The 25278-nt window shown below is 43.6% G+C and overlaps 1 protein-coding gene across 5 annotated transcripts; it reads right to left on the bottom strand.

The window, feature by feature from the left end:
* Positions 1–19401: 19401 nt before the first annotated feature.
* On the bottom strand, positions 19402–23605 carry CCIN (calicin). Of its 5 annotated transcripts, none has more exons than XM_084989125.1 (2): positions 23505–23605; positions 19402–21623 (listed from the first exon to the last, which is right to left on the bottom strand). In XM_084989125.1, exon 2 carries the CDS (start codon positions 21230–21232, stop codon positions 19466–19468), a length of 1767 nt encoding a protein of 588 aa, XP_084845251.1. In that variant the 5' UTR covers positions 21233–21623; positions 23505–23605; the 3' UTR covers positions 19402–19465. The 5 variants fall into 5 exon arrangements, with proteins under 5 accessions (XP_084845251.1, XP_084845224.1, XP_084845233.1 ...); XM_084989098.1 differs by lacking the exon at positions 23505–23605 and adding an exon at positions 22896–23354; XM_084989107.1 differs by lacking the exon at positions 23505–23605 and adding an exon at positions 22896–23345 and having other exon boundaries at positions 19402–21866.
* Between the last annotated feature and the right edge of the window lie 1673 nt (positions 23606–25278).

Raw genomic sequence — 25278 nt, 5'->3', positions numbered from 1 at the left:
CTTACAGTATGTACTTACTTTTAAAGTCATTTCAAGTATGGAGTGTAGGAAAGTTTTGAAGAAAAACACATAAGAAACTAAAAACTTTAGGGCCTGCAACTGACTCAGTTACCTCCTCTCCTTGTTTTAATGCTCATTCTAACAAATTGGCAACAATGCATGAAGTAATTTCACATTCACCTTCTCCTTAAAACAACCTATCCTATTCCTGTTAGGAGGATAAGGGACAGTGACTCCCATGCGAGGGTCCAAGGAAGATAACTTTTGGTTGCTCACTAGAGTAGCAGCTAAGTGACAGCATTCTCTCCAGGGCAGATGCCTCACTCTGGAGAAGCTTCCTGAGAGTCACCAGGAGGAGGCACCACCTGTCATCATCCAAAATTAGCAAAATTCCCAACACTCAAAATTGGGAAAATCATCTGAGGTGTTTAGGGATGATGATGTCACAGAGGATGTAGCTTGGAGCTCAGTTATGGAATATGGGTAAGATTTAGAAGAGTCACTTGTAGTGGCCTGCTATTACTGTTGTGCAGAGTTTCACAGCTTGGCATGTTTGGAGGAGGGAGAGTAAATTAGTTTGAGGTTCTTATGAAGAGGAATAATTAAAGGTAGATCTGGAGGCAGGAGTTCCCATCATGGCTCAGTGGAAACGAATCTGACTAGTATTCATGAGGATGCAAATTCGATCCCTGGCCTTGCTCTGTGGGTTAATGATCCAGCATTGCCGCGAGCTGTGGTGTAGGTCGCAGATGTGGCTCGGATCTGGTGTTGCTGTGGCTGTGGCATAGGCCAGAGGCTACAGCTCCAATTCAAAGTTCCCACCCTCTAAACCCCAAAAGGATCTGATACAGGAGCAGGGCAGTGAGAAATGCATACAAATTACTGTAAGAGAGGGGCAGATGGTGATGGGGTAGGGGTGTGGAGAGGGCAGAGAGCAAGCAAAGAACTGAAAACATGGAAGGGAGGCAGGTCATATGTGCGTATATAGAAATAGTTTCATACAGGAAAGTTCTTTCTCCGTGTCTTGTCTCACCACGTAGACCTTGAGGTGAGGGCAGGGGCCATGTCTGCCTTGCTCATCTTTGTATGCTCAGGATCTAGCATTATGCCTGGCACGTAGCAGGTGTTCAGTAAATATGTGTTGATGGAATGGAGTAGCATTTGAGACGGATCTCAAAGAAGTGTTGAGTGAGACGATGAAGAGGGAGAAAGTCCGGGGATGGTGCTGTGCTCTGAGAAGTAATTTGGCCAGATGATGGAAGGTCGGGAAAGTAAATGGATACAGCTGAAGAAAGCGCGTTGGCATCAAATCACGGAGGGCTTAGTGCCCAGGTGAGAAGCATAACCACATTTGCAGAGGAGGAGCCTTTGAAGGACTTTGGGGAGCCAAGGACTTGGTCAGAACCCTGTTCTGGAACAATCTTCGGGCAGCTCAGGCAGCATAGCCCAGGAGAGGGTTCTGAAAGCAGGAAGGACAGTTAGGAAAGACTGCTGCAGTGGCTCAGAGGGAGATGTGGGGCACCAAGGATGATCATCTAGGCCTCAGGTGGGAGGAGAATAATGGAGGTACTATAATTAGTACTTGGTAAATGATAGCATTTGGAAGGCAGAGAGAGGGAGGGAGAGAGGGAAAGAGGAGATTCAAGATAACATTTATAGCTTGGAAAACCCTGGACAGAAATAGCCACAACAGGAAAATCTGGTTGTGTGGAACGGGGAAGGAGATGAGACATATGAAGAGTTCAGTGTGGCCGTGGTGAGTACAAGAGACCTGTGGGGTATTCAGGAGACATTCAACAGTGTGCTGGTAATCTAAGTCTGAAGTTCAAGGATGAAGTCCTCATTCCAGCAATGGTGGGCCAGTTGCTGAGGGCCAACTCTCCTGTTGAAAACAACTAGAAGAAGCTGGGCAGAAAGTTTTTAAAGGGAGTTCCCGTCGTGGCACAGTGGTTAACAAATCCAACTAGGAACCATGAGGTGACAGGTTCGATCCCTGGCCTTGCTCAGTGGGTTAAGGATCCGGCGTTGCCATGAGCTGTGGTGTAGGATGCAGACATGGCTCAGATCCTGTGTTGCTGTGGCTCTAGTGTAGACCAGTAGCTACAGCTCTGATTAGACCCCTAGCCTGAGAACCTCCATGTGCCACGGGAGCAGCCCTAAAAAACAAACCAGTCAGGAAAAGTGATCTGAACATTTGGAGCCACAGTTCCTCTCAAGGAAACTGGTAGTTCTAAAAGCAGAGGCTGAGAGCTGATTGGAGTTTTCAATACACAAGGCTGGTGGAGTTCCCATTGTGGCTAAGCATAATGAACACGGCTAGTATCCATGAGGATGTGAGTTCGATCCCTGGCCTCACTCAGTGGGTCAAGGATCCGGCGTTGCCATGAACTGTGGTGTAGGTCGCAGACACGGCTCGGAACCTTCGTTGCTGTGGCTGTGGCGTAGGCTGGCAGCTGCAGCTCTGATTCAGCCCCTACCCTGGGAACTTCCCTATGCCATGGGTGCAGCCCTAAAAAACAAACAAACCAGTCTGGGAGAAGAAAATAGCTGAAGGCCTCCCAAGAAGAAGATGCCTTGATAAATGTATCAGGATTTTTCTTGGGCCCCCCAAAGGGCTACACACTAGGAAGAAAAGGGGGGAAAGTCCTTGCTTGAATTAAAATGATCAAACTTTCTAGTTCCCTTGAGTCTGGAGCTATTTGCTAGAGTAAATTCTCTCTGATAGGAAAAAATTTTCATCCAAAAATAACTAAGCATGTAAAGACAAAACATACTCAGAGATGTGTTCAAGGACAGACATAGAGTAGAAATCCCAGGGGATTCAGATAATGAAGTTATCAGACCCAGACTTTTTTTTTGTTTTTTGTTTTTTGTTGTTGTTTTTTGTCTTTTTAGGGCTGCACCTGTGGCATATGGAGGTTTCCAGGCTAGGGGTCCAATTGGAGTTGTAGCTGCTGGCCTATGCCACAGCCACAGCAACTCTGGATCTGAGCTGTGTCTGCGACCTATTACCATAGCTCAAGGCAACGCCGGATCCTTAACCCACAGAACGAGGCCAGGGATTGAACCTGTGTCCTCATGGATGCTAGTCGGGTTTGTTACCTGTTGAGCCACGACGGGAACTCCCGACTCAGACTTTAAACTAACTATGATTAATAAGTTTAAGGAATTAAAATATTGAGTTTCAGCAGTTTAAAAATTTGAGAACTAAAATTTACAGTGTCTGATATTAAGAATTCCTTGGAGGGAGTTCCTGTTATGGCTCAGTGGTAACGAACCCAGCTAGTATCCATGAGGATTTGGATTCCATCCCTACCCTTGCTCAGTGGGTTAAGGATCCAGCGTTGCCGTGAGCTGTGGTGTAGGTCGCAGGCACAGCTCCGATCCCATGTTGCTGTGGCTGTGGTGTAGGCTGGCAGCTGCAGCTCCGATTTGACCCCTAGCCTGGGAACTTCTATATGCTGCAGATGTGGCCTTAAAAAGGCAAAAAAAAAAAAAAAAAAAAAAAAAAAAAAAAAAAAAGAATTCAGTGGATAGATTTAAAAATGGACATAGCTGAAAAGAGAGTTAGTGGGCCAGAAGATAGAGCAGAAAAATATCCAAGCTGAAACAGAATGAAAAGGATGAAAAACAGAAAAGAGCATTAAAAACATGGCATATGTAATTTTAGCAAGGAGAGGAGAAAGAACGAAGCAATAATAGAAGAGAAAATGGCTAAGAATTTCTGCAAATTGGTAAAGGAAAACAAACCACAGATTCAGGAGAATCACCATAAACTCCAAGCACGATAAAACAAACCTCCCCCTCCTCCCAAAAAACAACTTTAAAATCTGCATTCCTGGGGTTCCTGTTCTGACTCAGCAGAACCTGACATTGCCTCTGTGAGGATGTGGGTTGGATCTCCAGACTGGCTCAGTGGATTAAGCATCTGGTGTTGGAGCATGTTGCAGCACCGGTCAAAGATGTGGTTCAGATCTTTTGTTGCCATGGCTGTGGCATGCGTTGTAGCTGCAGCTCCAATTCTACTCCTGGTCTGGGAACTTCCATATGCCAAACAAACAAACAACAACAACAAAAAACCCTACATGCCTGTTATGCTTTTTTTTTTTTTTCCTTTTTAGGGCTGCACTCACAGCATGTGGAAGTTCCCAGGCTAGGGGTCAAATCAGAGCTACAGCTGCTGGCTTATACCACAGCCACAGCAATGCCAGATCTGAGCCACGTCTGCGACCTACACTGCAACTCACACAATGCCAGATCCTTAACCCACTGAGCAACCTACTCTGCAGCTCACACAATGCCAGATCCTTAACCCACTGAGCAATGCCAGGGATTAAACTTGCATCCTCATAAATAGCAGTCGGATTTGTTTCTGCTGCGGCACAATGAGAACTCCTGTTGTGCATTTTTAAATTGACATCTAAACTTTTTCATAACTTAATTAGCTGCAAGGGATGTATTTTCTAATATATTGTAAATATCGATGCTTTCAAATAAAATTGTTGCATTGCCCTTTTAAATATATCTGGTGACATCTAAATACCCTGTGATTTGATACTCACCATGATCCATTTCAAAAATGATAAAGCTGTTCATTAATATTTAGAAATTTCAGATTCTTAATTTTGCTCCATACTATCATTCTAACATTTGCCCCTTATCATACTTCCTTGTATGTAATATAATTAACTTTTAAAACTATCCCATAACCATAGGGCTCTGAATGTTAAAATTTTGTTTTGGATTGACGTCATTATTAGTAGTATACGTTTAATCAAAGCAACAAAATATACCAGAAATTTTCATAAATAAAATATTAAATATGTTAATATTATTACTAACTATAAAAGTAAAATTTTGTTAGAAAGAGCTATATAGGCTTGTTTATTGCTGTGTAATTAGACATTAGTACCTTAAAATAACAAACATTATATCACCGTTTCTGAGGGTCAGGAAACTGGGGGGGCTTAGGTGGGTGGTTCTGACTCAGGGTCTCTCATGAGGTTCTCTCACATGGCTGTTGACAGGAGGCCTCAGTTCTCTGCCACATGGACCTCTCCAAAAATTTGCTCATGACACAGAAGTTGACATCCTCCAGAGTCAGTAATCCAAGAAAGAATGACCAAGACAGAGGCGCAGTGTCTTTTTAAGAGGTTTATTAGGTAAAACTCACTTATCATACAGTTCACCCATTTAAAATATTTATAAAGGTCAGTGGATTTTATTATATTTACAGAATTGTGCATCCATCACCATTCTCAATTTTAGAATGTTTTATTACTCCCAAAAGAAACTTTGTACTTTTAGTCACCACTTTTCAGTACCCTCAACACCCCTAGCTCTAGGCAATCACTCATTTTCTATTTTCTGTCTCTACAGAGCTGCCTATTGTGGGCTTTTCATAAAAATAAGAAGGGCATGAGACAACATGTAGTCTTTCGTGACCGGCTTCTCTATTTAGTATAATATTTTCAAGTTTCATCCATGTTGTAGCATGTATCAGTATTTTTTTTTTTTTTTGGCCATGCCCATGGCATACAGAATTTCCCTGAGCCAGGGACTGAACCCATGCACAGCAGCAACCCATAACACTACACCACCACAGTGACAACAACCCCAGATCCTTAATCCACTGAGCCACATTTTTTATTTGCTTTTTTTAGGGCCTCCCTGCAACATACGTAAGTTCCCAGGCTAGGGGTTGAATTGTAGCTATAGCTGCTGGCCTACGCCACAGCCATAGCAATGGGGGATCTGAGCCATGTCTGTAATCTATAGCACAGCTCATGGCTACACCAGATCCTTAATCTACTTACAAGGCCAGGGATCAATCCAGCACCCTCATGGATGCTAGTCGGATTCGTTTCCAATGAGCCACAACAGGAATTCCCCCCAAAAAAACACATTAAAAAAAAGACATTATAAAGGTCATAAAAGGATATACTGACAATTGTATGTAATAAATTTGAAAACAAATGAAATAGAGAAATTCCTAGGAAAACACAACTTAAAAATAATGCGAGGAGAAATAGAACTGAATAGTCCTATAAACTAGTGAAAACATTTTTAAGTAAATTAAAACTCCTCACACAGGAGTTCCCATTGTGGCTCAGCAGTAAGGAATCTGACTAGTATCCATGAGAATTCAGGTTTGATCCCTGGTCCCACTCAGTGTGTTAAGGATCTGGTGTTACCATGAGCTGTGCTGTAGGTTGCAGACGCGGCTCGGATCTGGCATTGCTGTGGCTGTGGTGTAGGCCAGCAGCTGCAGCTCCAATTCAGCCCCTAGCCTGGGAACTTCCATATGCCATGGGTGCTACCTTAAAAAATAAAATAAAATAAAACTCTTCACACAAAGAAAATGTCCTTTGGCTTCATTGGCAAAAATTCCAGTCTGCACAAATTCCTCCAGAGAATTTTTTAAAAAGATAATATACTTCTCATTTTATGGGAAGCATAATCATGATACAAAACCCAACAAACACAGTAAGAGAAAGGGAAATTATATGTAAAGTCATTCATGAATATAGTTGAAAAAACCCTGAGTGGGAGTATGATGGAGTAAGCAAATGCCTCCTGGCTTTTCCCACTGAATGCAGTCATAAAACCCAGCCAGAATGCATGAAGCAGAAGCAGCTATCTGAGGACTCTGAAAAGTAAAAGTGGCGGACAAATTGGGGACGTTAGGAATGTGAAGCACTGAAGTGGTAATGAGTTCACCGTTTTTTATCCTCTGCTCCTCTGCCACTATGAAAGTGCATGGCAGAGTGGGCTAAGCAAAGCCCTGGCTTTTACTTTTCTCTGGGTGGAGGACCAAAAAGAGAAACCGTGGGGAACTGATTAGTACACAGGAGATCAGAGTGAGTGAGGAGCTTGGGAGCATGACCCCATAAAATTGTTTACAATTTCCTGGGCTCAGCCCTTACCTGTGGTTCAGTTGATCTGGTCCTAGTTGGCATATAAAAATCTTAACTGAATTTACCATCAGCCAGGTCCCAGAGTGGTCGCTGGGTGGTGCAAACTTGGGACAGATCCAAATATTTTTGTAAAGTCTTTGAAGATTGAAATGAAATTCTTTTTTTTTTGGGGGGGGGTTCTTTTTTTTGTTTGTTTTTTCTAGGACCGCACCCATGGCATATGGAGGTTTCCAGGCTAGGGGTCTGATCAGAGCTGTAGCTGCCGGCCTACACCAGAGCCACAGCTGGATCCTTGACCCACTGAGTGAGGCCAGGAATTGAACCCGCAACCTCATGGTTCCTAGTCAGATTCGTTAACCACTGAGCCACGATGGGAACTCCTGAAATGAAATTCTAACCACAGTCCACAACATGTCAGTTGGAACTTATGGCTTGAAACTAATTAGGTCAACTGCTTACTTATACTAAAATTTCAACATCTTTGTAGGATTTAAACAAGACCCAAAGTCTCATATCATATATCTAAAATATTTAAGATACAGTATTTAAGAACTATTTGGCATATGAATGACCAGGAAAATCTCAACTCACAAATAAAAAGAAATCAATAGATGTCAATACCAAGGTGACTTTGACACTGGAATTATCTGCCAAAGACTTTACATCAGCGATTATAAAACTACCCTAAGAAATAATTGCAAGCACCCTTGAAACAAATGGAAAACTCAAATTTTCAGTAAAGAAATGGAACAAACAAAATGGAACAATGGAAAAAAATGGAATTTTTTTATGCTTTATATTTTTTACAAAATGGAAATATTTGAACTAGAAAATTTTAAAAACAGAAATTTAAAAAACATCACGGGTTATACCCCAAAGCAAAACGGAGATGACAGAGGTAAGAGTTACTGAACATGAAGATTGATCAGTAGATATTAATCTGGACAGTGAGGGAAAAAAAATGCTGAAAAGAGCCCCAGGGACCTGTGGAACAGTAAGTCCAACATTTGTTCCATCAGACTTCCAGAAAGAGAGGAGAAAGAGCACAGAGCTGGAAAAATATTTGAAGTAATAGCAACTGAAAAGTTTCTAAATTTGGCAAAGATCTAAATCTACAGATTCAAAAAGCTCAGTGAACCCCCAACAAAATAAAACCAAAGAAATGTACATCCAGTCACATCCTAGTAAAACTACTGAAAGCTAAAGAAAAAAAAAATCTTTAAAGCTGCCAGACAAAAATAACACATTACCACAAGGGGCCAGTGATTTCAATGAGTGTTGAATTTTCATCGGACACCACTAAGGCCAGAGGAGGTGGCACAACACTTGTAAGTTGTTGGAAAAAAGAACTATCAAGTAAGAATTTTATATCCAGTGAAAATATTTCACCTTCAGTGAATATTTCATGAAGATAAAATAAAGACATTTCCAGAAGAAGGAAAAGTAGGAGAATTTATGGTCGGATGATATGCTCCAAAAGAACTGCTCATGAAAAGTTTTCAGAGGAAAGGGAAATGACACCAAAAGGAATCTTGAAACATCAGGAATGAAAGAAGAGTGGCAGAAATGATAAATATCTAGGCAAAAACAGTAGACTATTATTTTCCTCTTGAGGTCTTGAAAATAAGCTTGATGTTTGAAAGCAAGAAAGAAAAGTGTCTGACGGGGTTTCCAGACACCATTTGTCTTATATATGACAACTGTAATATAAAGGAGGGAGGGGAAAGTGGCCTAGATGGCAGTAAGGTTTTTATATTCCACTTGAAGTAGGAAAATATTAATTTAAAAAAGATCATTAAGTTCAGTATGTACTTTGTAATCCATAAAACAACCTCTAGAACTTTTACACCAAGAGATATAGTCAAAACACAATAAATTAAAATAGGATAGTAAAATTTTTACAAATAACCCCAAGTAAGGCAGAGGAATGATAGAGGGGAAAGGGGGAAAACAAATTATAAAATAGTAGACCTAAATCCAAACATGTCAACAATTGCATTAAATGTATTTTAAACACACCCATGGGGTGGGGTGGGGTGGGGGGAACAAATGGTTAGAATGAATAATAAAACATGAACCAATTATATTCTGCCTATAAGGTACTCACTTCAAACATAATAATATAGATAGGTTCATAGTAAAACGATGGAAAAAGATATTACCATGCATGTCATGTCATGTCAAAGTAGACTCAAAGCAAGGAAATTTACAAAGGATAAAACCATTTATTACATAATGATAAAAGGATCAATTCACCAAGAATTCATTACAATTGTAAATAATATGTGTGTGTTACAACAATGGTCTTAAAATAGATGAAGAAAAAACTGACAGAAAGGAAAAACACAAATCCACAATTATAGTTGAAAAAAAGTATAATGGATGCTCTTTGACTGCAATGGAATGAAAGTAGATATCACAAACAGAAAGATATTAGGAAAACTCTAAACCTTTGGAAATTAAACAGTACACTTTTAAATAATCCATGAGTCAAAGAGGAAGTCTTGGGGGAAATTAGCAAGTATTTTGAAGTGAGCAAGTGAAAATACAACATTAAAGTAGTTCTTAGAGTGAAATGTATAGTATTAGATCCTTATATTAGAAAAGAAGCAAGGTCTCAAGTAAATAATCTTAAGTTTTCACCTTAAGAAATAGAAAAGAGCATAATAAAGTTAAAGCAAGCAGAGGAAAGAAACAATTAAAAGCATAAATCCATAAAACTGAAAAATAAAGAAAACTTAGTGAAATTAAAATCTGACTCTGAAAAAAATTCCATGAATCTCTATCAAGACTTACAAGTAAAAAGACCCAAATTAGCAATATTGATTGAAAGACACTGGAAACATTAAAAGGATAGTAAGAGAATGTTATGAACAACTCAATGTATAGAAATGGGATAATTTAAGTGAAATGGACAAATTCCTGAAAGCTATAATGTATTCAAGCTCAGCACAGATGAAATAGAAAATCTAAATGGCCCCATAACTCTCTAAGAAATTGGGTTTGTAATTTAAAACCTTTCACAAAAATAAACCTCCAGGGCCAGAGAGCATTGCTGGCCAGTTCAATTAAATATTTAAAGAAGTATGACCAATTCTACACAATGTCTTCAGGGAAAGAGAGAGAGGGAAATGTGCATTTCCCAATTCGTTTTATGGGGAAGCATTACTCCAATACCAAAAGTAGACAAAGGCAGTATCCCAAAAACAAAACAAAACAAAAAACACCAAAACAAACAAAAAACAATAAAACTGTAGACCAATATCCCCTAAGAACAGAAATGCAAAAATCCTACAGAATGTTAGCAAATTGAATCCAGCAACATATAGAAAGAACAATACATCACAACAAAATGGAGTTTTTCCCAGGATGCAAAGATGCTTCAATATTTGAAAAATCAATGTATTCTATCACATTCACAGTCTAATGAAGAAAACTCACATAATTATATTAATTCACACAGAAAAAAATGGACAAAATTCAACTTTCACTTTTTATGAAATAATCAGCAAACTAGGAATATAGGAGAACTTCCTCAGCCTGATAAAGGACATCTATGAAAAACTCATTATTTTTAATGGTGAAAGGCTGACTGCTGTCCCCCTAGGGTCAGGGACAAGTCAAGGATGTCCCCTCTCATCATTCCTGTTCAACATTGTACTAAAAGTCCTAGTCAGCACTGCAAGACAAGAAAAAGACATGAGGCATACAGATTGGAGAGGAAGAAATAAAACTGTCCCTATTTGTAGATGAGATGATTGTCTACATAGAGAATATCAAAAAATCTACCCAATAAACTCTCAAAATAAGTGAGATTAGCAAAATTGCAAGGAATATGATTGACACACAAAAATCAATTATATTTCTATACAGTACTAGCAGTGTATGAAACTAACACTTTTAAAATACCACTCACTAGATTTACAAGGAGATTCTGCTGAGTAGCATTGAGAACTATGTCTAGATATTCATATTGCAACAGAACAAGGTGGGGAGGAATGTACACATGTAAGGATAACTTGATCCCCTTGCTGCACAGAGGGGAAAAAAAAAAATACCATTCACAAGAGCTCCATGTGATAATTCTACAAGTATAAAACTAAATGAATATATAGTGGATGGAATCCAGTAATACTTTAAAGAAGTTATATAATTTGAGTCTAATAGTTGTATAAATGTATATTGTATTTTATATAAAAATATATGCATAATATGTCACAACCAAGTTACATTGTCCCAGGAATGGACAGATGGTTTTACACTGATAGATTAATAAAAGTGACTTGTCCTAAAACAAGGAGAAAAAATGCTCTTTTTAATAAGGATGCAGAAAAAGTATTTGATAATTCAATATCTATCACAATAAACTTTTAGCAACTTGGACTCAAGGGAACCTTCTTTAAAAAACAAAGTCATTATTTATATATGATAAAACTGTTTATACAGAAAGTATGGAAATATCTACAAATAAATTATTACAAATTTCTTTATATATTCTGGATACAAGTTTTTTGCCAAAGAGGTGATTTGCAAATATTTTCTTCAGTTGTGGTTTGTCCTTCTATCCTCTTAACTGTGTCTTTCCCACTTAGAGTTTTTCATTTTGATGAGGTCCAATTTATCAATTTTTAAATGGATCATGCTTTGAGTGTTCTACTTAACCCAGGTTACAAAGAATTTCTCCGTGTTTCCTTCTAAAACATTTGTAGTTTTTACATTTTACATTTAGAGCTACGATTCATATTGAGTAAAGAGAAGATATTTACTACATGTACAACTAATAAAGGGCTCACATTCAAAATATCTAAAGATCTACAATCTGCGAAATGGAAAATCAATATCCAGAAATCAACTGTATTTCTATAGACTAACTCTAAAAAGAAGAAATAAATTTTTAAAAGGAATACTACATATATATTTTATTTTATTTTTTGTCTTTTCTAGGGCTGCACCCGTGGCATATGGAGGTTCCCAAGCTAGGGGTCTGATTGGAGCTGTAGCCACCGGCCTACACCAGAGCCACTGCAACACGGGATCTGAGCCACGTCTGCAAACTACACCACAGCTCACGGCAACGCCAGATCCTTAACCCATTGAGTGAGGCCAGGGGTCGAACCCGCAAACCTCACGGTTCCTAATCGGATTTGTTAACCACTGAGCCATGACAGGAACTCCTACATATATGTTTTAAAGGAATACTATATATAAGGTATATATTTTAAAAAATATTATATAATTTTTAAACATCAGGTACCTGGGAATAAATATAACAAAAGTTGTGTGAGACCTCTAGAAAGTAAAGTATAAAAGAGAAATTAATGAATACTCTCCCAAATGGAGAGATATATCATGTCCATGAATTATAAAAATTGATATTCTAAATACATGAAATTTTCCTACATTGATCTATAAATTCAGCAGGATCACAACCAAAGTCCTCACAGTTTTTTTGTGCATCTTGACAAACTAATTCTAAACTGAATAGGATATGATAAGGCTGTAAAAATGGAGGCAGTGGTATAAGGCTGACAAATAGGCCAACGGAATAAGAAAGCTCATCATGGACATGTGATTTTAAAAGGTGGCACTGCAGAGAAGAAGGAAAACTGGTACTGGGACAATTACATTTCCATGTGGGATATTTGTGACCCTAGGCTAAAGAATGATTTCTTCAAGTATCAAGAACAGTAACCAGGAGTTCCTGTCGTGGCGCAGTGGTTAACGAATCTGACTAGGAACCATGAGGTTGCAGGTTCGATCCCTGCCCTTACTCAGCGGGTTAAGGATCCGGCATTGCCGTGAGCTGTGGTGTAGGTCACAGACGTGGCTCGGATCCTGCGTTGCTGTGGCTCTGGCGTAGGCTGGCAGCTACAGCTCCGATTCAACCCCTAGCCTTGGAACCTCCATATGCCGTGGGAGCGGCCCAAGAAATGGCAAAAAGACAAAGAAAAAAAAAAAAAAAAAAGAACAGTAACCAAAAAGGAAAAGACAAATCAGATGAATTAAAATTAAAATATACCTTTATGAGTTAAAAGGCAAGCCACAGAATAGAAGATGTTAACCACATGTGAAACCTATAAGGAGCTCATATCCAGAGTATATTCAGAATTCCAACAAATCAAAAAGAGAAAATAGTCAACCAAACAGAAAAAAGCAAAGATTTCACAAAAGAGCAAATCCAAACGTCCAATTAACAGGAAAAGGTGCTTAACTGTAATTATCAATCAAGAGAATGCAAATTAAAACAGAACTGAGATAACACTTCATATCCAATTGGCTCTTATTTAAAAATCTGACAATCGCAACTACTGGCAAGCATGTAGAAGCAACAGGATTTCTCATGTGCCGCTGATGGCAAAGTAAATTGGCACAATCACTTTGCAAAACAGTTTAGCCTTATCTAGAAATGAAGACAGTAATTCCACTCCTGGCTATATATCCTAGATAAACCTGAGTACATGTGCACCAAGATACATTCACAAGAATTGCATTGTCTATAATTGTCCAAACTGGAAACAACCCAGATATCTATCAAGAGGAAACTGAATAAATAAAAGGATGTGCCTACAGAACACTATACAGACAAGGCGTGGGAAGAACTACACCTACATACAACGTGGATGAATTGTAAAAACACAATTCGAACGAAAGGAGCCAGACACAAAATAATTCATATGCTACAATTCTCTTATGTAAAGTTCAAAAACAGCCTGAACTAATCTATGTTTTAGACATGCCTACTTGGATGGGCAAAACCATATAGAGAAGCAAGGGCTATACCATAAAAGTCAGAGGGGAGAGAAGGGATTAAAATCAGGAAGGGGGCCACATAGGAGACATTTCAGGTATTGGCAATATTCTATTTCTTGAGCTCGATAATGATTACATGGATATATGCAATATTGAAAATAATTTATGAAGCTATACAGTTATGAGTTGTGTGCTATATTATCGTTTTTGGTCTTTTTGCCTTTTTAGGGCCACACCCACGGCATATGCAGGTTCCCAGGCTAGGGGTGAAATCAGAGCTGGAGCCACCCACCTACACCAAAGCCACAACAATGTAGGATCTGAGCTGCGTCTGCGACCTACACCACAGCTCATGGCAATGCCAGATCCATAACCCACTGAGCAAGGCCAGGGATCAAACTCATGGATGCTAGTCCATGAGCCACGATGGGAATTCCATAGACGTGTGTTATATTCTTAAAAAGATTTTAAATGTTTCTGAGGAGTCTGAATAAAGCCTTCTAATAATAAGTGTTCTAGTTTACATGTGATATATTTACTTTTGTTCAAAGATATAATACTGTTCTTTTGAAAGTAAATGTGGAACTTTTTATGTTTCCCTTTAAATGGTACCAAATACACATAGAGCCAAGAGAATGGGAGCTCTTTCTCATTGCCAGGAATAGTGAAGATGCAGAGAGGACATGCTTAGCAGTGGATATTTTCTAACGTACTTTTAAAAAAGTGCAGAGGAAACGAATCCACCTAGCAACCATGAGGTTGCGGGTTCAATCCCTGGCCTCGCTCAGTGGGTTAAGGATCTGGCATTGCCATAAGCTGTGATGTAGGTTGCAGACACAGCTCGGATCCTGTGTGGCTGTGGCTGTGGTGTAGGCTGGCAGCTGTAACTCCAATTGGACCCCCTAGCCTGGGAACCTCCATGTGCCGCAGGTGGGGCCCTAAAAAGAAAATATATATATATTAAATATTCTAAGGTAGATGGCTAGGTGGTAAGGAATAGACTCGTCATGATTCTGTGGCCTGAATGAAACAATGCACTATGACTGTCATGTTTCTGAGCCATGCTACCTGTGTTTTGTCCTACAGAACTCTTCCTTAGGAATAAAACTTTCTCTGATAAGAGTTGAGCATGGAAGAAGCAAGGTTATTAAACAACAGTCATCAAAAGTAAGCCCATGAAAAGACATCCAATATCATTTAGGCGTCAGGGAAATGTGAATCAAAACCACAATGAGGAGTTCCCGTCGTGGCTCAGTGGTTAATGAATCCGACTAGGAACCATGAGGTTGCAGGTTCAATCCCTGGCCTTGCTCAGTGGGCTAAGGATCCGGCATTGCCGTGAGCTGTGGTGTAGGTTGCAGACACGGCTCAGATCCCGAGTTGCTGTGGCTCTGGCGTAGGCCGGTGGCTACAGCTCTGATTGGACCCCTAGCCTGGGAACCTCCATATGCTGCGGGAGTGGCCCTAGAAAAGGCAAAAAGACAAAACAAACAAACAAACAAAAAACACAATGAGAAACAAGAACCTACTGTATAGCAACAGGGTAATCTACTTAATACTGTATAAGAACCTATAAGGGGGAAAAAATCTGAAAAAGAATGGAGATATGTACATGCATGATTCCTTTACGTTGCTGTACATCTAAAGCTAACACACCTTTCCTTTTTTTTTTTTGGCTTGCCATTTCTTGGGCTGCTCCCGTGGCATATGGAGGTTCCCAGGCTAGGGATTGAATTGGAGCTGTAGCCGCCGGCCTATGCCAGAGCCACAGCAATTCGGGATCTGAGCCTCGTCTGTGACCTACACCACAGCTCACAGCAACGCCGGATCCTTATCCCACTGAGGGAGGCCAGGGATCAAACCCGCAACCTCATGGTTCCTAGTCGGATTCGTTAACCACTGAGTCACGACGGGAACTCCTAACATACCTTTCTAAGTCATCTATTCTCCAGCCAAATTTATTTAAAAAAAAAAAAAAGCACAATCAGATGCTACTTGCTCCCAACAGGATGATAATAAGTAGAAAAATAGATAATAAAGAGTGTTGGTAAGGGTGCAGAAAAATTAGAAGCCTTACACATTGCAATTGGGAATATACAGTAATGCTGCTGCTTTGATGATTAAACATAGAGTTAAGGAGTTCCCGTCGTGGCGCAGTGGTTAACGAATCCGACTAGGAACCATGAGGTTGCGGGTTTGGTCCCTGCCCTTGCTCAGTGGGTTAAGGATCTGGTGTTGCTGTGAGCTCTGGTGTAGGTTGCAGACACGGCTCGGATCCTGTGTTGCTGTGGCTCTGGCGTAGGCCGGTGGCTATGGCTCCAATTAGACCCCTAGCCTGGGAACCTCCATATGCCGCGTGAGCGGCCTAAGAAATAGCAAAAAGACAAAAAAAACAAACAAACAAACAAAAAAACATAGAGTTAAAATTTGATCCAAAAGTTTTATTCCTATGTATATACCCAAGAGAAATGAAAACACATGTGAACACAAAACCTTGTACACAAATGTTCATAGGGCTCTATTCATAATTGCCAAGAAACGGAAACAACGCAAATGTCCACAAACTAACAGATAAATGGGTACATAAAACGTGACATATCCACACAATGGAATATGATTTAACTTTGTAAAAAGGAATGAAGTACTGGCACACACTGGAATGTGGCAGACCTTGAAAACATTATGCTAAGTGAAAGAAGCTAGATAAAGGGTCACATTTTATATGAATGTCTACAATAGGCTAATCCATTGAAACAGAAAGTAGATTAGTGGTTGCCTAGGACTAGGAAAGTGAGGGGATGAGAGGTTTACAGCTAAGTGGTACAAGGTTTTTTTTTTTTTTTTTAGAGTGATGAAAATGTTCTAGAATTGATTGTGGCAGGGATTGTATTGGTCTGGGAATATATAAAAGTTGTTGAATATTTTAAATGGGTGAATTGTATGTTATGTGACATATCTCAATAAAGCTTTTTAAAATATGTCATCTGGGAGTTCTCGTCATGGCTCAGTGGTTAACGAATCCGACTAGGAACCATGAGGTTGTGGGTTCAATCCCTGGCCTTGCTCAGTGGGTTAAGGATCCAGCGTTGCCGTGAGCTGTGGTGTAGGTCGCAGATGCGGCTCAGATCCCGCATTGCTGTGGCTCTGGCGTAGACCAGGGGCTACAGCTCCAATTCGACCTCTAGCCTGGGAACATCCATGTGCCGCGGGAGCAGCCCAAGAAATGGCAAGAAGACAAAAAAATTAAAAAAATAATAATAAAATAAAATATGTCATCTGGAGTTCCTCTTGTGGCTCAGCAGAAACAAATCTGACTAGTATCCACGAGGATGCAGGTTCGATCCCTGGCCTCACTCAGTGGGTTAAGGATCCAGCATTGCCATGAGCTGTGCTGTAGGTCACAGATCTGGCTCGGATCCGTGTTGCTGTGGTTCTGGCTGTGACGTAGGCTGGCAGCTGCAGCTCCGATTCAGCCCCTAGCCTAGGAACCTCAACATGCTGCAGGTGTGTCCCTAAAAGATAAAAACAAACAAACAAGTAAATAAATAAATAAAAATATGTCATCCTTCCATTGTGCTTTTTAATACTTCTGAACAACCCAACGTGGACCAAAATATTGCAGTTTCTAACTTCACATGTTAACAGAAAGGTATAAATAAGACAGAAAAATACAACAGACTCTTCTTTGGATTTTGCTGTCTTGATGGAAGAAGGCTTCGCCAATGCTTCACTGACACCGGTTTAAACCCTTATGTGGCATCCTGGGAACATTTGGGATAGGTAAAGTTTGCTCTGTGTGTGTATATGTAAAGTGTTTGACAAATAATTTTGAAAGGGAAGATGGGAAAAGAGAACTAGAATGAAATCTCCACCACAGGTCTAGTCTCAGATCGATTTTAGGAAAAAGGTAAATGTTTACACTGAGTACTTGTTTAAATAATAATTTTTAGATATCTTGAATTAGATGAAATATATTATTAAAATTAATTTCACCTGTTTCTTTTTACTTTTTTTTTTTTTTGTCTTTTTAGGCCTGCACATGCAGGTTCCCAGGCTAGGGGGTCTAATTGGAGCTGTAGCTGCCAGCCTGCACCATAGCCACAGCCACATCAGATCCAAGCTGTGTCTACGACCTACACCACAGCTCACGGCAACGCCGGATCCTTAACCCACTGAGCAAGGCCAGGAATCGAATCTGCATCCTCATGGATGCTAGTCAGACTCTTTTCCACTGAGCCACGACAGGAACGCCCTCTTTTTTCCTTTTTAACATGGCTACTAGGAAAAAATTGCAGTGAACAGGGGTGGCTTGCATAATATTCCTGTTACATCATGGCACTGGTATAGATACTCTTCTCCCAGGACAGGGACTGTGTCATCCCCACAATCCCAGCACCTGGCACAGGGACCTGCACAGAGAAGCCTCAGTGAATGGCGTGTGTGTGTGTGTGTGTGTGTGTGTGTGTGTGTGTGTGTGAATTGATAAGTACATTCATGAATGAATGAGTGAATGAACAAAGATTATAGATGGTTTTTAAGGACCTGGTCAGTTTCTTCTAATTTGCTGAGGATTGTAAGTACACAAATAAATGAAAGGGAAACAGAGGTAGTTAGAAGTGAGGAGGCTTTGAGGTAGGGAGTTTCAGAGAATATTTTATGGGAACCTCACTTAATATAAGGGCCCGTGAACCTGGACCCTTGCTTCACCATCTTTCTTTTTCTTTTAAAAATGTCCTCCTGCAGCACTTTAATAGATGCCAGAGATTTAGCACATCCCATCACCCTGGGAGGTAGGCACCCTTCTTGACGTCTTTTTACAGATAAGGAAACTAAGGCACAAAGATGTTGGTAACTTTTCCAGGATTACCCAGTAAATGGTGGAACTGCTATTTGAACCAGGCCATCTGTCCTCAATGTCCAAAACCCTAATCACTACACCATCCTGTCTCACATCCTGTCATCCTGCCTAAACATCTCTCCAGCAGAGATGTAGGTTTCTTTTTTCTCCCTTTATTCACCTCTCTTCCAGCCCTAGTTCCTCAGACCTTGTATTCCAGGAAAAAGTTCTCCAAGAACCTTGCTTAACTGGGAACAGTTGTAAGGAAACCCCAACTTCCCCACAAATGAGACACACACATACACACCATAGCTGCACAATCAAGCACAACAGCCAAGGAATCCTGCCCCCTCTCCCGTCCCAACACTGTTCCTTCTGCTTCCATCCCTGAGCCTGCCCACCCCCACCTCCTCCCTCCCCAGCCCAGGTGGCTCCGCTCCCAGGCCTGGAGTTGGCCCTCCCCTGCTTTCCGGGCAGACTCAAAGGAAATGGGTGTTGGAGGAGCCTGAGGCTTCACGACTCTAAGCAAATGCTTTACCTGCCAGTCGAGCAGATGCCTGTATGGCAACTACCCGGGTACAGAATAGGGACCTTCCAGACATCACCTTGGCCCATGCCCAGGAGATGCCTCCATCTCACCCACCATCACTCACCAGGGACTCCTTTCCAGCCTCTGCTTGGATGCCTCCAGGAACAGAGTGACCCTGAGTTTCCACCCACTGGGAATCAGTGCCCAGGAGATGCCTCATTCCCACCCACCAGAGACTTGTTTCCAGCCTCAGATTGGATCCCTCCAGTAAGAGCCTGACCCTGAAGTCCCCCCACTGGAAGGAGCCCAGGATCTCCACTTTCAGGGCCAAACAGACTAAGAAGGAACCAACAGGCCATCTTCCTCTCTTTCTCTCTCTCAATAAACTGTGAATAATAATGAATTTACTTATTCTCCCACTTAAAAAGCTGTTTAAATCCTTTGAAGAATCTTGCAAGGTAGCTTGGCCAGACAGCAGGCAGGACAGTCCAGTGCCTCTGGTGGTGGGGCCAGGGTCTTCCACTCGCCTGTCTTTTGGTCCAGCAGGTAGGCGTTTGGATTGATAGTGTAGTCCTTTGTCTGGACATCGCTGGCTGTGGTGACGCCTCCACACACAAACACCTTGCTGTCTCCAATGGAGCAGATCGCATGGGACACATCCAAGGGGCAGTTGTTGGGCAAGAGAGGCACCGAGGTGGTCGTCTTGTTGGCCTTTATCTTCTGCAGGTTGATCTCCACACTCTGCCGGTGGCTGTACACACAGAGGATGTTGTCCTGATGAAAAGAGAGCAGGGGCCGGTGGTTGAACTCGATGGGGAAGGTGATACACTGGACCACGTCCCCAGTGTTGGTGTCGAAGCAGTCCACCACCCCAACCCGGGAGATGTAGCCCTTCACCAGGCACCGCCCAGTGACAATGTACAGGTTCCGGTCACCCTTGGTGATCACGGCTGTGCCGTCCATAGGGATGCTCATCTTCCCTGCGAGGCACCAGGCCTCCTTGCGCTCGTCATAGCGAAAGATGTTGGAGACATACCGCCTTGGGGCGATGCTCCCGCCCACTGAGTACACCGTCCCCCCGCAGGTCACCATGGTGTGGAAGACAAGCCCAATGGGCAGGTCAGGCAACTTGGTCCAGGAGTTGTCATCCATGTCATACCGCCAGGCCGTCTTCAGCCCTGAGATCTGCTCCGTGGTGCCACCAGAGATATAGATGTAGCGACCGGCCGCAGTGGCGCTAAGGGCTGCCGCCCGATAGGGCATCTCTGAGAGCTTCAACCACAGGTTCTCCTGGATGATGTAAGCGAACACGCCATCGTTGAACTTGCCGTGGGCCTTCTGGCCTCCGAGGATGACCACCGAATCAAGCAGGGCCCCTTTCCGCTGGTAGCTCAGCAGACTGGTTGGCCTCTCCTGCTTGCGGTCCACAAGGACACTCTCAATCAGGGTGGAGTGGGCTGAGCTGTTCTCCATGCCCATCAGCTTGTTGCTGGCATACATCAGCGTCTTGTTGGAGACGGCGTTGAGATTGATGTAATTGAAGAACTTCTTGAAATACTTCTCCCGCTCATCCTTCCGGAAGTATACCCAACTGAGGAGTGCCTGGAGAGCCTGGTCCTCGTTGAGCACGTGCAAGTTTTCATCGCGCAGCAGGCGGCCGAAGATGACAGGTGGACAGCGCATGAAGTGCAGGGAGCCCTCGGGGCTGGCCCAGTAGTGGAAGTTGTCGCGAATGCCGGAGTAGGCCAAGTCCGAGACCTCTTTGAGTTCAAACAACTCGGCCAAGAAGAGGTAGCGCAAGCAGTTGGCACGGCGGATGGACTTGATCAGGAAGTCATTGCAGTGAATTCGAAGGCGGGGGGTGTTGAAATACTGGGCCCCGCGAAGCAGCTCCTCCACGTTCTGCTCGGAGATCACCACCTTGCCGCTGTAAAAGTAGTCTAGGAGGTGGTCCACCGTGGTCGGACTCAGGTAGTTGGGGTCGATGGTGATAAAGAGCTCATCGGTGGTTTTCATGTCGTGGTTGGAGATGAGGCTCTTCACCAGCGGAGAGACGGCAGCCAGCACGTTGCGATGTGCAAAGAAGACGTGGTGGTCCACAGTCAGGGCCATGTCCCAGTACTCTTTGCGTTTCCTCTGTTTGTTCAGGTTCTGCAGCACAAAGCTGTTGTAGTTTTTCTCGGTGAATTCCAATTTCATGGTGCTTCTTGCTGGCTGAGGCAGACGATCAGCAGCAGGTACTGGAGAACGGACTTTCTCAGGCCTTTGGGATTCAGATGGATGGTTGTCTGCAGCGCAGTTGAGCAGGGAGGCGGGCGGGTGGGAGAGAGGATGATGTCATAGAGTGGACGAGGTCATCACAATGCCGACCCCCCCACCCCAGGCCTTTCTCAGAGGCACAGGGCTTTTCTCCCCTCCGACGGCCCCGACCTGACCTGCCAAGGCCAGGACGCGTGCTGGGGTCCAGAACTCAGGAGGACACGCAGATGGGTCGCAACTCCCACCTGGGACCCTCAGCCATAGTTCACCGTTGCTGCTAGAACGCCAGAGCCACTTTGGGCAGGAGTTGGTGGAGGGAGGCTGAGGGAGGCTGGGGGAAGGAAAGGGATTATTAGATCATCTAGAAGAATGTACTTTGTGCAGGAGGGAAACTGAGGCTCGGAGAACAGAAGGGGTTTGTCCAAGGTCATGTAGCCAGTCAGAAGCAGAGCAGGGCCTGGGACCCAGGCCTTCTGTAATGCAGCACTTTCCCCATCTTTCAGGACACTCCGAACTACTCAGTTCCTCTGTCTCTGATTCTCAAGCCCCAACGCTCTCTTCTCTGCCAAGGCCCCTGGGTATCAGAGAAAGAGAGCTCTGTTCTATGGCTTCTTACCTTTGGGTCCACAGAAAACATTCCTTATAAAACTGAGAGGTAGGAGTTCCCGTCATGGATCAGGGGTTAACAAATCTGACTAGGAACCATGAGGTTGTGGGTTCAGTGGGTTAAGGATCTGGTGTTGCCGTGAGCTGGGGTGTAGGGCGCAGACTCTGCTTGGATCCCGCGTTGCTGTGGCTCTGCCGGCGGCTACAGCTCCGATTGGACCCATAGCCTGGGAACCTCCATATGCTGCGGGAGCAGCCCTGGAAATGGCAAAAAGTCCAAAATAAATAAATAAATAATAAATAAAATCAAATAAATAAATAAAACTGAGAGGTAGAGGCCAGTCACTGGAGCAAAAATGCAAGTGTTATCCTTGCCCCGGGGGATGGGAGTGGGTTGGAAGCCCTGATTATTTCAGTATTCCCTGAAAACCGGACAGTCTCTCTACATTTCCAAGCCTGTAAAATGTTGGGGGCTGTGATGGGTCAGCTCTCTTCATCACGTGTGGACTTGGACAGGTTGCTTTTTCTCCTTAAAACTCAGTTTTCTCATCTGTGAGATGGGAATCATCATAGTACCCCCCCCCCCCTTTAAAGATTATTAAGGGTTGTGTTACAAGAGAAAATGACGAAGTGTTAAATCAGAGCGTTTGGCTCAAAACAAACGTTCAAAAACGCTAGCTGCCGTTATTATTACATGAGTTCGCCAAGCTTTGGCGTTCCTGGCTGCTCCCTTTGTAAACACTTGTTTACCTGGTTCTGTTCCCTGGAGTTGAGACCTAGCATCCCCCGTCCCCTCCCGGCAGGCTCCCTGCTCTTCCTCCGGCCACGCGGTGGCGCTAGAGGGTCATCTCCCACTTGGGAGCCGGGGCGCCGCCAACGCCTGCGGCCCCGCCCGGGTCCAGCGGAAGAAAGAAGCGGAGCTGCCACCCCTTCTAGGCTCCCGCTGCGACCCTGGGATTCCCTTGGCTGGGCCTCCTACGATCGCCACAAAACACACCTGTGCCCTTTTTCCAGACGTGGGTACTCTGCCCCAAACGGCAGGCGCTTGGCCGGGCGACCAGAGAGGAGCCATCCGGACTGGGGGCATCCCCCTCAGTGTCCGCGGGTTGGTTTCTTCGCAGGCTTGGCTGGCTCAGACTCCCGCAGCACTGCGCCCCCCGCCTTCGGAGCACACGTGGGGCTCCCCGAGTTCCCGGGGCGCGGCTGTGCCCAGGAAGGGATAGGGACTAGCCGGAGCCTCCCACGGAGGAGGGCTGGCTCCTGCAGGCCCTACCAGGACCAGCCTTTTAGAGAGCTCCTGGGAAGGGGCTCAACACGCAGACGCTGGTCGCATTGGCGACACCTGCAGAGAGGACCTGGACTCGGCCCGCGCCCTCGATCCCCTCCAACGCCGGCCCTACGCCCTGCTCCTGACCCTCAGGCCATCCTAAGCGCTCCTACTAAAAACGCGCCTGTTACTGGAGCCTGGGGAAAGTAAGCTTTTCCCCTCCCTTGGGGCAGTCAAGATCTCATTATTATTCACTCTTTCCCTTATCCTTTCATTTCGGACCTAGCTTTGTCTTTATTGGGGGATTTGGTAATTTGAAAATTATTTAAAAGTGCTTACCTTTTGGAGTTCCCACTGTGGCTCAGTGGGTTAAGAACCTGACAGAGTATCCATGAGGATGCGGGTTTGATCCCTCGTCTCGCTCAGTGGGTTAAGGGCCCAGCATTGCTGCAGGCTGTGGTGTAGGTTGCAGATGCTGCTCGTATGGTTGTAGCTGTAGCATAGGCCGTCAGCTGCAGCTTGGATTTGACCCCTCGCCCAGGAAGTTCCATATGCCACAGGTGCAGCCTTTAAAAAAGAAAGAAAGAAAGAAAGAAAGTACCTACCTTTGCATGCTGAATTTGTTCACCTTGATGCCTGAATGAGTTAGAGTCACTCTGACTCTTGAGATATGTGTCTGCACAGGGCTAAGACCTTCTATTTTCTCTGAGGAAAGAAGGCTTAGATTCCAGCTCCTCCACAAACTAGCTATGTGGCTTAGGTGGGTCCCACCAGGTCTGTTGTCTCCCTATGAGGATAAGTGAGCTCTAATTGCTTCAGCAGCCCAGGTCTGGAGAGGAGAGGCCAGAAGCAGCGGCAACTCACGTGGAGGATGAAGCCTCCTGGTGCTGATGCTGGGTTCTTGCTTTTCACTCCCATTGGCCTCCTGGCCGGCCCACCCAGTAGGAGATGGATGGGTCAGGCCCTGGTGTTTCATCAGTCCCTTGCCCCACATCCACTTTGGTGGAGGAGGCAGCCATGCCCCTTTGTTTTTCTTTCAGGCTGCAGAACACAGGGGCAGGAAGGTCTCTCATCAGATGCTTCCTTCAATTAAGAAAATTGGGCTTATGGAGTTCCCTTATGGTGCAGAGAGTTAGGGACCTGGCATTGCCACAGCAGCAACTTGGGTTACTGTGGTGGCATGGGTTCAATTCTTGGCCCAGGAACTTCCACATGCTGCGGGCATAACAAAAAAAGGAAAAAGAAAAAGAAAAAAAAGCAAGGAAGAAGAAAGTTGGGCTTAGGAGGTGTTATGGTGACCTGAAAGGATCCAGCAGACTTTACTCCATGTGCCAGACCTTGTGCACTGGGATAGATTGGGGCCCAGAGAAGGAAAGAGGCTTGTGCACCTCTGAGTGCACAGAACTAGGGCTGGGACCCAGGTTTCCTGACTCCTTGCTCTGCTCTCTGGCTGCAAAGGGGAGCTGGCTATCTGGCTCGTCTTCTGCTCTCGTTGAACTTGTGGGAGTTGCCGTCTTGAAGAAGTCCATTAAAGTTAGATTAGTGCCCACCTGCTCAGCCAGCTTTCTTGTGTGGCTTGTCAGCATCCTGAAAGCTCCCCAGTTAGGATTTTCCTTATTCCAGCAGCCAAGGAAACAGACTCCTGCCTAAAGAGGCTGGTTGCCTGCCAGTGTCCACCACCTGTTTATGTACGTGTGTGTCTTGGGTAGAGGAACCACTTCCCTGGTCATTGAGTATAGGTTGTTTGTGGTGGGCACTAATCTAACTTCTTTAAGGGACTTCTTCAAGACGGCAACTCCCACAAAGTCAACGAGAACTTGTGAACCCAGGTGTGGTCAGAATAGGACCTTAGCCCCAAGCCCCTCAGCTGGGTCTCTTTACTCCACCCATTCTGTTTCTTGCCCAGCTCAGTATTTTCTGTTCATGGAAGACTTCCTAGGGGAGGGGATTCTAATATTCTAACCTTCTGGGGAATCATCAGCTGATAAATCAATTTGTTGGAAAGCCCTGAAAAAAATGAAAGGTATGTTTTAAAGATAAAAATTTGGGGGGTTCCCATCTTGGCTCAGTGGTTAATGAATCCGACTAGGAACCATGAGTTTCAGGTTCGATC

Source organism: Sus scrofa, chromosome 1 (assembly GCF_054392235.1).
Source record: "Sus scrofa isolate SSC_HxYL_T2T_F1_AM1 chromosome 1, Sscrofa_HxYL_maternal_Yorkshire_Landrace_v2.0, whole genome shotgun sequence".
NCBI lineage: Eukaryota > Metazoa > Chordata > Mammalia > Artiodactyla > Suidae > Sus > Sus scrofa.
This window is presented reverse-complemented; position numbering and strand designations above follow the sequence as displayed.